The sequence below is a fragment of the Temnothorax americanus genome, unplaced genomic scaffold, assembly GCF_048541705.1.
Source record: "Temnothorax americanus isolate GAGA-0224 unplaced genomic scaffold, ASM4854170v1 Scaffold62, whole genome shotgun sequence".
In the NCBI taxonomy this organism is placed as follows: Eukaryota; Metazoa; Arthropoda; class Insecta; order Hymenoptera; family Formicidae; genus Temnothorax; species Temnothorax americanus.
Genome location: NW_027509769.1, coordinates 210,052 through 225,949, shown reverse-complemented (window position 1 = coordinate 225,949; position 15,898 = coordinate 210,052). Strand labels below are relative to the sequence as shown.

The window sequence follows — 15,898 nt, the reverse complement described above, 5'->3', positions numbered from 1 at the left end:
TATTCAAAGATATTAAATATAAAAAAGTACGGTGTATGCATATTATAATGTTCCAGGATTATTCCAAGACGGGGACAAATAATGGATAACTGTACTCCGATTGAAAATGTTCTGATGTGCAAAAGGTGCAAAGTATAATGCACGCTGAAAATTGAGTCGCATTGCAGTAGAATAAAAAAGAAAAACGGTTATCGCCGGCGCGCGACGCAGATTAATAAAAGGTATCGTCTACGATCGATTCGTTGATGATTTCAGATTGACACGGCAGTCACATTAGCATAGCAGCTTTACGATGCCGGGATCAAAACGTCATCCACAGAGAGGTTGACGCCGTCAATTTGCGCAAATATGCGAACGCGTATAGTCTCTCGCGCTTCTCCGCGCACGCCACATATCCGCGTTCTTCCAATAATAACATGTTTATCGAACGATGATGCGATTATTAAGCTAAACGTAGGGTTTGGGTAATTATGCGGCGACCTATCAGGAGGGAAGCATGGCTCAGTTAACGTCATTGATATCGATGAAGCGTGCCCTATCCGTACTTCCTATATCCCTTGCGCTTGCCCCCTTCCCCCTCCTGTACGCGGTTGTATACTTCGGATCTGGGCCACCCAATTACACGCTCATCTATGATCCGGGATCTAGGAGACGTACAAATTGATCTGTCTAGGTCGTCTAGGAAGTATCGCGGTATCCCAGTCGGGGGGATATGGTTATGGGCGGTATCGGGACGGATTGGACGGAGCTCTCTGCGCTGTACGGCGCATCGACCTCCTAAAGGCGGAAATTACGGGTACTGCGGATATCCCCCAATTTAACAGCCATCGTATAATGCGATATGTCTTCCCAGTGATTGCCGGGATATACTGCGAAACAGTAGATAATTGATCATTGGTTTATTCCTGAAGCTTCAATCGCGCGACGCGCTCCTGTTTTCTTATTCTCTAACAATAAGAACCTTTATTCTTTTCAAGAATAAGGATCGCTACATTTCCGTTCAATACGAAAAAAATAAACATATTTTGAACCACACGATTATTTGATGTATAAGAAATATATGTAGAAACTTTATATAAATTAATTTGTACACACAATGGTAAGAGAATAAAATGTTAAGCATTGAGGTTCTTTTGACAACAAAATTATTATGTTTTCTATATTTGTTATTCCATTTTTTATTATTTTTTATCATCGTATCTCTATAATTCCTCGTTCTCTCTTTAGCTCCGATTACACAATGTTTGTCGCACGTCAGCTACAACACGTCCTCAGACATGAACGAGTTAAGACAATCGCGATTTCGACGATTATTTACGATCACGACGGAGGTGTTCGTCATTTGGTACTAATGGAAATTGTCGTTTGTTTACGATCGCAGTATCGACATCGAGCAAATCATGGCAAACTATGGTGTTTGTATTTTGGCAGAGATGCATTGCTTGCCATGTATGCGTACAGTGATTAACTCACATGGTCTTGTGCTTCGTTTGTGATTTTGGACTATTTGACTTTACGTTCCTGATTACGTTTCATATAAATTGAATTGAGCAAAATATTAGACAACTTTTCTTCGTAGTAGCTAATTTAATTACACAGCAAAGTAGTTTTTTCTTCATTACTAATGTGTTATTTCGTCATACTGGTGAGAAAAGTTTATATCGTGTACCGAAAGCTTCTATGTTATTCCCATCATCGTTTTTAATTCGCTTCTCAAATCATAAATAAAGCCAGTTAATAACAATTAAACAAATGTATTTGCTCACATTCAACTAGCAATTAGTCAAAACAATTAAAAGATTTTTCAGAGGAGTGGTAAATATTAAAGTCGTACTTTTCTCCGTTAATGTGTAAAATAGACTCGGGATAAAACTCAGAAAACCTTCTCGAAATAGCATCTAATTTGCATATCAAGCAAACCGATAAAAACATTATTTATAAGTGCTTAATGGAAGTTTGAAATGCGACATTATTGAATTGAGAAGAGGACTCGCCGATATTTTGCATATCAAAGGAACACTTTGCTTGTAACATATAACAATTATATTGTATTCATTATAAAAAATACTCCGAGAAATTTCATTAATTTCCATTTCATGTAAGACATTATTAATGTATCGTTCTCAATTACATCATGTACAAAAAGAATCGATCAATTAATTAACAAACAGCTATTTTTAAATGCCCGTAGAAATTGTATGTAAAGATAAATTTTTCTATTTTTCTTCAACATATACATAATGATGTAAATATAATAATGCATTATCTTTTGAATAAGTTAATAACTTTTAATAATTATTTATCAATATACTGTTTGTATTACTTGTTCTACTCTTTGGTCTACTCTTTAATCTAAAAGATTAAAGATAATTGTAAATAATTATTTTAATTATTACATTAGTTTAATTTATAAAATAAACTAATTAATTTGTAAGCCATGAAATACAATTCTTTTTAAACAAAAAGAAATAGAGAGTCGGTTTTTAACATTTCTCAGATTAAAGATAATTATTAAGATATTTATTTATAATATATTATGGATGTGTTTGTATATATTATGGAATCAACATCAGCATTTGCAAGTGTTTTCAGCGTACGTCCGCAGTAATATTTCCCAATTTTGTTCGAGTTATCTAATTGGAAAAGTGTCGCCAATTAAATTTTGTTGACAAAGCTTTATATGTAAGCATCAATTATATTTTCAAATTTCACTCGCCTCCTTTTGACTTAGTATTAATAAGAAGCGAGAAACTAATGAATTAATAAAGTCTCAAGTTTATCGGAAGCGGAGTCAAGTCTCTTTCCCAGCACCTAACTGTGTGCGAGCGCACACGTACGCTCCGAACGACAGCTTGGTGTACCTAGCATATATACCTCCGGAAACACGACCGCAGTATGACATGCAACTCCGTGCTTGCGCGAGGAGTCTGGTGCAAAGTGGAAAGCGCACCTACCGCGTGCGAAACGACGAGACTTGGCTGCTGCTACTGTAGCAAAGGTCTCAGGGAAGTTTCCCATTATAGTCTCCCTTAACTGGTACTAGCTCTCCTCTCCCCACCGATATCCCACCTCTCTTCGGTCTCCTCTCTACAGCTCCACGCCTGGCGCCTCGTCCTCATCTCTCCAATCTCTTGCCTAAAGTACCGTACACCTTCGGTGGTAAGCTATGGGCTCGAACTATTCCACCGTTACCGCTATAGTTTAGTTAAACATGCCCTTTCGCCCTGGTCCCCCGGCTCGCTTCTTGCTCCCCTCTCCGACCCTTGTCATATAATCTTTCATCTCATTCTCCCTTTCTCTCTTTCTTTATCTTTCTCTCTTTCTCCTGCTCTCTATCTCTCTATGCATCTCTCGGACCTAAGTCCACAACATGCAAATTTGACCCCTGCCAAATTTGCTCGAACCAGCCAATCTTCGTTGTTCGGCAAACTGCGGCAATGGACCGAGCGACACGGAGAGTCGGAGAGACTACAGGTCTTCGTTGCAGCCGGCTTCGTCAGGATCGACTTGGAATTTCGAGGACGCGTCGCCGAATTAGGCGAATTCGATTAAATCGGATTCGTGTAAACAGCCACACCGCACGGTGGAAAGTTTGGCGCGGGTTTGCTGTTGCTGCACGCGACGCGCGTAGAACTATCGGGGGTGGTTTCTCACGGGGAACTTCGAGGGTGCATGTGACTTCAACGACGTTTCCGGTTAGACCTCGCCTTAACGTGAGCTTAATTAAGGTTTTGACGCGTAAATAAATATTGTCCAAATGTGACTGATGGTAATTAACAATCTTTGTGTACCATTTGTAATAGATAATTAGTCTAATTAAAGTTCGCTGTAAAGCAAAGTGCATTGAAAAAACAAAAAATAATATTTTTATTTTACTTGCACCATAGTATATAGTATATCACATTCCAATAATAATATTTATACATATATATTTAACATTTTATGTACATTAATTTAAAATAAAGTTAACACAGTTAACTTAAAGCTAATAAAGAAAATGCTAAAATTAATATTATTAAAATTTTGACACTATCTTTATTACAATGTAAAATTATCATTTTATTAAAAAAACTGAACTAAATCTCTTCTGCAATAATGCAAAATGGAAGTAAATTAAATTATTAATATCTATTTTGCAGATTATTTAAAATAGTCTTAATAATTTAATTAAATTTAATAATAAATAAAGCTTGTCTTGGGAGAGAATTATTAAATCAAGATGTTATATTAAGACGGAAATTAATACCTTAATTTATTAAAAAAAAAAAAAGAAAAAATCGAGTAATTTATGCTCAACTATATGTAACAACGTAAAAATATGGAGATGAGATAACAGTAGACTAAAAAATAGATTTGAAATAGGTAGAAGATAAGACAGGATTAAATATTACTCCGTCCAGCCTTCTAAAAAAATGGCAGGGTGTAACGAATGCACACAGCCGTTTCGAAGAAAGACGTAATTCATCAGCACGATGTGTAATGGGAAACGCGAGATACAATCTTCCCGTTATCTTCTTAATTAGTTTCATTTGGTAATCTCCCGCGAACTCCTACAACATTTGACAAATGACATAAGGGGTTCTTACTGGACGGATCTTACATCTTATCTACCTGATCATAATAGATAACATTTTTAATTAAGCAACGTTTCTCGGCGGATATGCTAGTAGAAGAATATTTAACGATAAGATTTTACCGAAAAATGTCTTTTGTCGAGTGCAGCAGACAAATTAATTCTTTAGGCATGACAAGAATGATCTTGTGAAAACCAATAAAAAAAAATATTTTTATATAATTAAATTGATATCTTTTGAAATGTTAAAGCAAAATATATTCATGTAAATAATAATCATTTATAAAAATTTGATATGCTTTTTATACAAATTTGATGATTCGCAATAAATCCTCAAACTTATCAGTTTATGAAAGTCTTAAATTAGGTAACAGAAAAACGCGTTATTCATACTAATATATACTCTCTAAATATGAATCAATAAATAGTCACTGATTCACAGTACTATTCACTAATTCAGATTTTTAAAACGTAATATCTACACATTACATAAAAATGTAATACCATATTAGAATTCTAAATATGTAGTTTCACTTCTAGCAAAAAGATATAAAGTTCCCAAAATATTGATCCGATTTAAATAAGTCATATTATTATACTATAATTGTGTCCTTTAAGACATATGAAAATTTAAACTTCATCCAGATCAACGTACTCAAAGTACATAAACTAACTACAAACTGTGCATCTTGTTCCACAAAATTTATATACTCATGCATCATAACGTAGACCGATCAAAATCTTGGGCAGACTGACGGCAAGTCGAATAGCTGTAAATAGGTCGAGAGAGTTCTGTCCGCTTTGCGAGCAACATGCACTGCCGAGCGCCGAGTATAACGCCGCAGGTCCTCAAATATACATGGATAGACTTCGTATCGGATTTCCCTAGCGGGCAAGAAAATCGGCTCCGTCGACGGCACTTCTCCTCGCGCGAATAAGAAGTTCCTTTGGCGACGCGACCCGTACACATCCCGTTTGTCCCCGAAGTTGCGACGTGAGCTTGGCAAAAGACAGACACCAAGGCTTCGCTACCTAGCACAGGTCTCCGGCGAATCCGCGCGCAAATATAGAAATCTTCTGAATTGCAAATTACATATGAATCGCCGCGAGAAAAGCGGAACTCTCATACGAGATACTTTCACATAAGAGTGGCGAGTGTCGCGATTGAATGATTCAATCCCTTCGACACGCTCAATTCCGCATACGAAAAGTAGTCTAAATTATGAGACTCTCGCTACACAGTCGTGTGTTTTCCGTTTCCCGGTAGGAAAATCTGACAAATAAATCGTATCTTAAGGGAATTCTTTGCATTTAGTTTCTCGTGAAATTCCGTAACTTAATTTACTATCGGTCGTCGGAATTACGAAGAAAATTATCAATATATTTTAAACAAAAAAAATTAAGTAACACAATATAGTAAGAAACATATGTTGCTATACTGATATTTTACTAAAAAAATTTAGTTTATTTACGAAAAGTTTTATGACACGGATTCTAACTTTGTAATTCAAATTCATTTTGTAAATAATTATCATCAAATTAATATTATATCGAGCAATACTAAGCAAAATTAAGTAAAATTTGAGGTAGTTTATTTGATTGCTGTGTAGGTATTGCGTGGAGTACAAAATAATCTACTATATATTAGCTCTTAAAGCTCTTGTATTATTTCTGAAATAATATTCCTGAGTATGTTTTTACTCTGCATCTCAGCAAAGAAAATGTAATCTTTCCCCTACTATAGTTGCTAATTATATTAGCAACTTTTGTGTAATTTGACATCTTTACAAATTATTTTTTACTAATATAAATTATATTCAATAATGTAATAATATATACATATACAAGCATTTATTTTCAACTATTTCTAACAATTCTATGCACACGACGAAAGTCCACATATTATTTGTCTTCACATAAATGATAAAACGCGCTTCTCGTCATAAATATTTTTCAGCCGCTAAGAAACTCATCGTTTAAGCATATTTATCACTTCTCTCCAATCCCAGAAAAATGAATCCTGTCGACACGGGAGGCGGTTTTAAATCATTAACTTTGCAGGACTCTACAGGGATAAAACGTGGGAGTTTAGCGGTCGTCGATAATACCGTCGTGGAAACATCGTGTATCCTTTAGCCCTTATAGAAACGGTTTGCCATCTCCTCGTTGGTCTTTTCTCTTTGCAATCCCGTGACTCTATCCCTCTCTCCTGATTTCTTTCTCTTCCTCGCCCCGTCTCTGTTAGGTTGCCAAGTTCCTATGGGATTCCGGAAACCTTGCCGTTCGCAAATCCCTTTCCTTGCCTCGACGGAGCAAGAAATGCAACTCTCCTTGGGGAATTAATTGCGCCGTAAAACGTAGATTCAAATCCGCGCTTCAAAGAAGAGAAGAGACGAGGTACGAGAAAGAAAAAGATAGCGGTACCGTTTTCCTTCTCTTCCGTCGTCCGAAAGATTTTCCCAAGATGGTTCTCTCATCTCGGCTGCAATCAGTGTCGTAAATTGCTTGCAATCGGTCCTGCAATTAATTCCGGCTCATCCTCAAGGATTTATTATTCTCAATAATATCATATTCTTAGGTGACCAGACAGTCCCTCCCCCCTCCCCAGTTTTCGCTGCGACATTTTCTTTCAGCTCTGACAAAGGCAATCTTTCATACAATTTTACGTATGGCGCATTATGCATTTTTTATTCTACGAAATTTAAAAACCAGATTATTTAAAAATCAAATTTAAACACACTCTAAATATCTACACTCACAATTTTCAGCAACTATTAAACCTATACATTTATTATTACGATAATAGAAGTTTAATAGAGTAGGCGGAATATGTATCTCTCCTGTGGATAAACTGATAAAAACTTCATTTAAAACTTTGCTTCCATGTCTCTGCATACGCAAAATAAATAAATATATCATTTAAATTATTAATTTCAATATTTTCTCTTACTTGCTTTATTCTTAGATATGCAATTATCAATGAAAATAATTAATAATTATTATGTCAAAAAACAATCGAACAAAGATCTAAAAATAAAAAGCTAGAAAACGCTGAAAAGACTTCTCGTTATTTATGTATGTACATATAACAATTTCTTTCGTTGTTACCTAAAGATCGACTTGCAGCAAAAACTTAGAGCATCTAAGGTCAATATTAACATCTCATTTTCATATACTTAATTTACATGTTATGTATAAGAAAAACAAAGTGGTCAATCCTCTTGATCTCTTTTTTATTCCTCTTATGCATTTTGCTAGCATTTTCATTGACGTCGTTTAAACAAACTGCAATAACGATTATTTATTTTTCATGTTAAACAATTAATAGTAAATTTCTTTCTTTGTTCGATTGGCATTACATATTTATATAGAACGAGAAATGGATGTATTGCGCAGTCATTTTATAAAGGATTATGGAAATAAAATGTGAATCATGACATCATTAAAATAGTGAATAACTTAACCGCTGAGATACTTACTTTTTTGCGTTTTATATGAGTCATACTGACTTATTATTCTATTGACGACGGTGTTTACAATTCCTCGAGGTATTTTGTAAAATTACATTAGAAGATGATATAGTACCTACTTATTACATTCAGCGTTGCGATTTTTGCATTATGTGCAGCGGAAGAACAAACGCTTCAAGAACATTTTTTATATATTTAAATAATATTATGTCATGTGCTAAATTTTGTGTCAATGAATATATTCTTAAAAAGAATTTATTGTACAAAATCGATATAAAACTGCATGAAAATGAAATCAAACAGAAGTTATTTATAAATAAATGAATTACAGAAGAAAAAATGCATCACAGTCTCTGGAATGTGAGAGTATTTTGATCAATTATTTGAGATTTTTTTCGGTTTTTTGAAATTTGAGACTTTTCTTCTATAAAATAATAATAATTTGTAGATTTTTATATAGAGAGAATTATATAGAAAACTTTATTCTATTTTTTTATAACAGCAAAATCAATTAGCAAATATTCTATTGTATAATATTTGCCGTGTAAAACAGGCAAAGTTAATCATTGAAAGATTATTTTTCTCTATATGCTAATGATATACTCATATCTACATATTTACATAAGCATCGCTTAAGATTCTTCACGCAAATATTATTATGTAAACTATACACTGTGTTATTCGATCTCTCTCAAGAAGTATAATAGCACACTTGTTTAGAATCAATTTCTAAATAAGTTTCTAAATAAGTTACATACGTATCCAATAAATATATGATGTATATGTATACAAGTGATATATGCACTTTTAGAAAAGCTATAAAAACATTATTTAATCGTAGAAGTAATATACATTTAATTCTTTGACTTTAACTACTTTATCGTTCATATATCTATGCATATTAGCATTCAAGTTATACGCGGCCTTAGGAAAGTTATATAAGGTTCCGCATTCATAGTCAATCGGACTATTCGCTAGAAAACTAAACAAAGAACATGTTACTCTACGCTCTTAGTATATTCAGTGTCACGACACTTGGATTCTCAGCTGCAGAATCTATGCTTCGTAAGTCCTTTAAAAATTTTTTGTTATATTTTTTTAAATAATTTATTGTGTATTTTTATTGTGTATCCGCGCCTGACAGGTATTATTTAATCACATAAAAAATTTATTATATACTTACAAAATCAATATGAAACTGACATAAAGACAATTTCAAATAAAAAACATGTAATATATTTTTTTAGGCAATGCATATACGTGAAGGGATATTCTAACATTGAATTGTTGTACGTCGTGATCAGTTTCGCTGAAATACTTCAAAACTTTTATAATAATTGCTTTTCTGTATTCATAAATCATTTCATTCTAAAGAATTACTTTGTCGTATTAAAAATTTATTTCGCTTTTCTACATGTTTTCTCAACAAATAATATTTTTATTTATACTTGCGAGTAATAGTTCCTATTTTTGAATATCGTGAATTATGTGCTTAATATTAAGCCCGAACTACATCTATCGTAATGTTCGCCGTAAGCGATTGTAACAACTCTCGTAAGTTCATCGTATGAGTTTTGATTTAACTTGAACTCTTACAATTACGACGCTTGTCTAGCATTACATAACCTAATCTGTCAGCCTTCTCGATGTGCAAAGAAAAGTGTGTTTATAGATATATTGGCATAGATATACGGCTTACGACAACTTCTTTGCTTACGACCACGATTAAAGTGTTACGATAAATGTACATCTGGTTTTATTCGCCGTAAAAAAAAAAAATACAAAAATCTTCTTATCGTGTTTACATAAATATTTAATATGTATGTGTATTATATTTTACACTGTATGTTATTATTTAAATAACTGTCACATTTTTATATTTTTACTACAACTCCATTAATTTTATTTTTAATCCTATTTAGCTGTAACCACCTGCAAACGGGATTCAACTGATTTTTCCGCGTGTTTAAAACACGCTATAGAAAAAGCATGGCCACGCATTGTTAAAGGTATTTCCAAAATTTTTAAGTTTTTATTATGTATACAGAACTAATGCGATATTAAGAATGTTCATATATATAATTAATCAATGTAGCAGTATCAATAAACTTCCTTAAATTTATAAATTATTTAAAATTGCACTAAGAGTAAAAATATTTAAAGTCTTTTTTTTAATCAAATTACTTTAAAAGATGTATATTAATATTAGCTTGTTCATATTCGTAGGACTTCCAGAATTTGACTTTCCGACTTTGGATCCATTAATTATCGAACATGCTACAGCTGTAATTAATTTAGGCGAAATACGTGGAGAATTAGCTGTATCAAATCTCACTACTATCGGTTTATCAAAAATTCGTTTTCTTGGCGTGAGAACGCATTTACTTGATAACGTCTTTCGTTTGGAAATTGACACGGAAGTACCGTGGTTGTTCACAGATGGATTCGTGGAAGTAAATGGCACTATAAATATGTTCAAAATTACTAGTAAAGGTAAGATAATAAATTCTATTCAGCTTGCGAAAGCAAAGATAAGTCATATATTTTATCCAATATACGCAATTTACTATAATCAAAGATTAATTATATTCGTATATCAAACTGTAAATTCCTTCTACTAAAATCTGTTTTGTTACAATCACATTATTAGTCAATTAAAATAATTATAATAATTTCAAAAATTTAGTGCCTACATATAAAAAAAATATATACATATATATAGCACATAAATCTAATTTTAATATAATATTAATTATTTCTGCTTTATAAGTTGGCTATTATTAAAGAAATAGTTATGTTTTTTAAATTATTTCAATTTGATGAAAAATATTCCATAATTAACAAATTTAAATATATATAACTGTATAACATAATTTATGTAACAGGTTATTATAATGAAACTTTAAATGATATCAGAGGAACATGGGATTTAACAGGACATGTAGTGAATGACACATGGATTGTAGAACATTTTCGTGTCGCTCCGTCAATTGGAAAGTTTAAAATGTATTTCGACAATATGTTAGAACAAGGCAAAGAGTTTAGTAAGTATGAAATTAATTTGAATATAATTTTATTCTATTGCTACTTTTTCTAGTACACGTCGAATTTACTGATAGAGATGCACAATTTATTATTTAAACATATATGATATAAATCTAGTCATTTTAATAAAATTTGCCTAGAATAATTAATTGCAAATTAGTAGCTAATCTATAATTCGTGTACAATAAGATACTCATACAGAGTTAAAAATAATTATTAGAATTATTGTGATACACAATATTAAATTGAAATATCTTCAGTATAATTAATTGTTAAATTTACCATTTTGAAATGTTACATTTTTAAGAAAATTTCGGGATACCTTGATATTATATTACAAATAATAATAACGGGATAAAGTCAATCATAGTTTTAAAAAAGAGTTAAAAGTATATAAGATTACTTTATAATATTTATGTAATTATAATTAATATATTCATATTGCTTTCTCTTATGTTGATTTATTTCTTCCTACAACAATTCTTATAATATGTATGTCAATTTTTATTTTCAGATGACTTTGTGGTAACTTTTGTAAACGAATACTGGCCAACTTTATATCGAATATCATTACCAATAATGACTGATATATATGACGCTTGGCTGATTGACTTTCCCAATAAGATATTCTCAAAAGTCCCATTCTCAGAAATATTTCCATAAAATTTATATATATCTATATACATATATCAGTAAAGAGCCAAATTCTTCAAAAGAATGAAAACATATATTCAGCTTTATAAACGTAGATATGTCAGATATGTTTCTGAAATTGTGTAGTTTAGTCTTTATATTTTAACTAATGTTTTTGTAAGCAAAATAAAAAAATAACTTAAAATATTAATTTTTCAACGCAAGTCCTGTTTTCTTGTATTCTTCTAAATACCGTAAGTGAAAAAATTATCTTCAATTATTTTAATCTACATATTATTAAATGTTCAACAGCATTATGACGGACGATCATTACAGTTGACTATAGTTTACTACAGTTACCAAATACTATCATTTTTTTAATACTGCGGTGACAAAATAAAAACAAAATGCAACTTTCTTTTCTGCAACAGTAAATTTATCATTTGCAAGCTGGTATAAACACATTATATTATTGGTAATGTCATATTTTTTTAAATAATTTTTTTTAGATAATGTTTTATATGATCACGCTTTTAATATCATCCATTTGCGTGCTGTGACAAGTAATATATAAGTAGTATATAAGCAGTATGTAAAGTGATACAGCGTTGTGTCAACTGTAGCCAACGTGTTAACTTTTTTTCTATTAATATATTATACATTAACGTCGTTCAATTTTATTATGTTGCTTAAAAGGCCTCGAGAACAGAAATGATATAAAACTAAGCGTTCATAATCAATCAAACTATTCGCAGAAACATTGAACTAAGAACATGTTATTCTACGCAGTTAGTGTATTCAGCGTTGTAGCATTTAGATTTTCGGCAACTGCAGAATTTACGCTTCGTAAGTCTTCTTTAAAACTTCTTTGTTATCTTCTTTATATTCTACAGAGCAGATCATCGTGACCAATTTCACTAAAAAATATAAACTCCTAAAACAAATAACTTCTCAATATTCGTTTAATCTATTGTAAAGAGTTGCTACCCCTTATTAGACGCTTATATTTCATGTTTTTGCTAAAAATTCTTCTAAATATCTACACAGAAAAAAAGAAGAGTCAAATCAATATTGTTTATACTCATATATACGCAAGAATATATAATCTTGAAATGAAATAATATTGCGTTAAACGAAGAAAACTTGCTTGAATAAACTCATTCATTATATAGTTCAACCAAAAAAAAATGTTTAAATAAAAAAGTTAAAATAAAATGTTGAAATTCTTATAAGATAATTATAGTAATCTTGCGTATATACGAAACAATCTACATCTTCTTATAAGAATTTCAACTTTTTATTTCAACATTTTTTTTCTTGGTTGAACTATATATAATGACATCATTCAAGAAAAATTTCTTCGTTTAACGCAATATAATCTTATTTCGAGATTTCCAACTCTTCCAACGTTGAAACTAAATATATTTTCAAATCAAAACATTCCTTTTTTTCTCTGTGTAATAATTACATATTTGCGAATAGTGGTTTTTACGTGCACATGAGTCGAGAGCATTGTGAATTCTACACATGAAACATTATTCAATACACTTAAAAAAACAGAGAAGAATTTTCTTTTCGTACTCATAATATCTAAACATCTGATAGCACGTACTTGACACTTGACAAAATATTAATTATCTTCTAAATCATATTTTCAATTATATTTTATTATTAAAACAATTGCTGCCTTTTTTTATATATTTTTACTACTATTTCATTTTATTTTACTTTTAATTCTCAGCTGTAACTACTTGCAAGCGAAATTCAGCTGATTATTTTGCCTGTTTAAAACACGCTTTAGAGGAAGCATGGCCACGATTTATTCAAGGTACATTCTAAAAATTTGTAAATTTTTATTATTTTTATTTATTTATTTTGTAAATAAATTATATGCATCATTATATACAATTATATTACTGTAATGTTAAGAAATAGTCAACATTAAGAATAAACTAATTTTTACTTATTGTTATAGATTTATAAAATATTTAAATTTTATTTAAATTAAGAGAACAAGTAAAAAAAGTAAAAATTTATTTAATCAAATTATTTTAAAATATGGATAATGATAGCTTATGTTTATCTTAATAGGACTTCCAGAATATGATTTTCCATCTTTGGATCCTATTTTTTTCGAACATGGAAAACTTTTATTGACTGCAAACGAGCTACATGGAGAATTAACTGGAACAAATATCACTGTTATCGGTTTAGCACAGACTCGTTTTTTTGATGTAAGAACGCATTTTCTTGATGATGTCTTTCGTTTAGAACTCGATACGCAAGTACCAAAGGTGTATGCAAAAGGTGCTGTGAAAATGGATGGTGCTGTGAATGTATTCAGAGTTCTTGGCAATGGTACGATATTAAATTTCTCATAATCTGCATGCAAAGAAATATTATTTATTTTGTTGGGTGTATCTCTATTTATAAAGATCAAAGATTAATCATATACGTGTATCAAACCATGCGCGTTTCTCTTTATGACAGATCAACAAAATCTGTCTTGTTACGATCTCATTATTAGCTATTTATCATAAATAATAGTTTCGTAAATTAAAAAATATACAAAAACATACAATACAAATGTATATGTATCTATATTGCACATATGTAAAAATCTATCCTTAGCATAAAATTAATAATTATTGTTTAATGTAGCCATTTTCATAAAATAAGCCAAAATTTTTATAAATCATTATTAATTTGTCGAAAAATATTGCATACTTTTATCGTCATCATAGTAATTCACTTTTGTAACAGGTCACTTTAACGTAACCGCAGCAGATATTAGAGGAACGTGGACTTTCATAGGACATGTAGTAAACGATACATGGATTGTAGAACATTTTCTTTTCTTTCCGACGGTTGATGGAAGCTTGAAAATATATTTTGACATTTTGGCAGAACAAAGTAAAGAAATTAGTAAGTTTTAAATTAATTTAGTTATTTTGTAAGCTCAAGTCGTATTTTATTATCTTTAATAAAATATTTTTATTAATTTTATGCCTATTTTTACAAATATAAATCAGAAAATAAGAGTAATTATCTATGTAACATTACGTTTATATTATAATCTTACATTAATGTCTTTTTTCTGTAATATAATACTATATGTTTATTTTTATTTTCAGATGATCTTATCGTAAGTTTCGTGAACGAGTACTGGCCGCCGTTATATCGAATCTTATTACCAATAATGGCCGATTTTTGGGACCCATGGTTGGTTAAAAACATTGCCAATAAATTCTTCTCCAAAGTTTCCTTCTCAGAATTATTTCCATAAAACTCATATTTATTATACTAAGTGCAAATTCCTTATAAAATTAAAAACACATTTATTTTAAACATAATATAATATGTGTGAGCTATTTCTCTGAAATTCTATATTTTTGTTTTCTAACTACTTGTGAGCAAAATTAATAAACAACCTAAAATATTAATTTCAATTTATTATTTTTTCCCATTTTTTTAATTCCTAGGTACCATAGGTAACCAATAAGAATAATCAACATTATATCTTTAGGATACATTTAAAAAAAATAATAAAAATTATATATAAAAAAGTTTATCATCATTTTTTATAAATCATCAAATAAGGATCACTTATACGTATTCACAACAATATAGATATAGCATCGAAAACATATCTATCCACACTTTTTAAGATTCTTCATGTTAATATCAATCTGCAAATTAAGTTTCGAGTTTTTCCTTGTTATAGTAGAATATTTATTAAAAACTATTTTCTAAATAGTTTACCTGTGACAAAAAAAATGACGTATACGTGTAAATTATATATCATACTAGATTTTTCGCCCGCGCTTCGCGCAGGCTCAAAATCTATTCCCTTCTCCACAAGCTCACCTATTAATTAAGAGCACCAATAGAACCCCATAAAACTCCCAATTTTTAACCCCATAGTAACAATCCCCATAAAAATTAGTAATTTTTTGGGACCAATTTCATCAAAATCATCAACCAAAAAATTAGAAAAATTTTGGTACCGGTTTCAAGAAAATCGATCCATTAATAAAAAATTATCCATTAATAAAAAATTAAACTTATCCTCTAAAAATTAAAAAAATTTTGGCACTGGTTTCAAGAAAATCAATCAATTAATATATACTCATTATTTCTCGAAATTTGAATAATTTCCAAACCGGTTTCCAAAAAA

The 15,898-nt window shown here is 30.6% G+C and overlaps 2 protein-coding genes and 1 long non-coding RNA gene across 4 annotated transcripts in view; 2 read left to right on the top strand and 1 right to left on the bottom strand.

Annotated features, from left to right (window-relative positions):
• Positions 1-15,898, bottom strand: part of LOC143905501 (uncharacterized) — a 69,567-nt gene that overhangs the window by 26,275 nt on the left and 27,394 nt on the right. The window lies entirely within an intron of this gene.
• On the top strand, positions 8,949-11,945 carry LOC143905476 (uncharacterized). Its single transcript, XM_077420919.1, has 5 exons — positions 8,949-9,108; positions 9,966-10,052; positions 10,270-10,536; positions 10,929-11,087; positions 11,603-11,945. The coding sequence occupies exons 1-5, from the start codon at positions 9,039-9,041 to the stop codon at positions 11,749-11,751; spliced, it is 732 nt and encodes a 243-aa protein (XP_077277045.1). The 5' UTR covers positions 8,949-9,038; the 3' UTR covers positions 11,752-11,945.
• On the top strand, positions 11,995-15,164 carry LOC143905475 (uncharacterized). 2 transcript variants are annotated; one of them, XM_077420917.1, is made up of 5 exons: positions 12,082-12,567; positions 13,463-13,549; positions 13,813-14,079; positions 14,485-14,646; positions 14,856-15,164. In XM_077420917.1, the coding sequence occupies exons 1-5, from the start codon at positions 12,495-12,497 to the stop codon at positions 15,005-15,007; spliced, it is 741 nt and encodes a 246-aa protein (XP_077277043.1). In that variant the 5' UTR covers positions 12,082-12,494; the 3' UTR covers positions 15,008-15,164. The 2 variants fall into 2 exon arrangements, with proteins under 2 accessions (XP_077277044.1, XP_077277043.1); XM_077420918.1 differs by lacking the exon at positions 14,485-14,646 and having other exon boundaries at positions 11,995-12,567.

Bases quoted from the DNA above. Each gene is read 5' to 3' on its own strand.
- LOC143905476 (XM_077420919.1), top strand. From the start codon at position 9,039: ATGTTACTCTACGCTCTTAGTATATTCAGTGTCACGACACTTGGATTC. The intron at 10,053-10,269 runs GTATTTCCAAAA...TCATATTCGTAG, and splicing joins ATGGCCACGCATTGTTAAAG to GACTTCCAGAATTTGACTTT. The intron at 11,088-11,602 runs GTAAGTATGAAA...TTTTATTTTCAG, and splicing joins AGAACAAGGCAAAGAGTTTA to ATGACTTTGTGGTAACTTTT.
- LOC143905475 (XM_077420917.1), top strand. From the start codon at position 12,495: ATGTTATTCTACGCAGTTAGTGTATTCAGCGTTGTAGCATTTAGATTT. The intron at 12,568-13,462 runs GTAAGTCTTCTT...TTTAATTCTCAG, and splicing joins AACTGCAGAATTTACGCTTC to CTGTAACTACTTGCAAGCGA. The intron at 14,647-14,855 runs GTAAGTTTTAAA...TTTTATTTTCAG, and splicing joins AGAACAAAGTAAAGAAATTA to ATGATCTTATCGTAAGTTTC.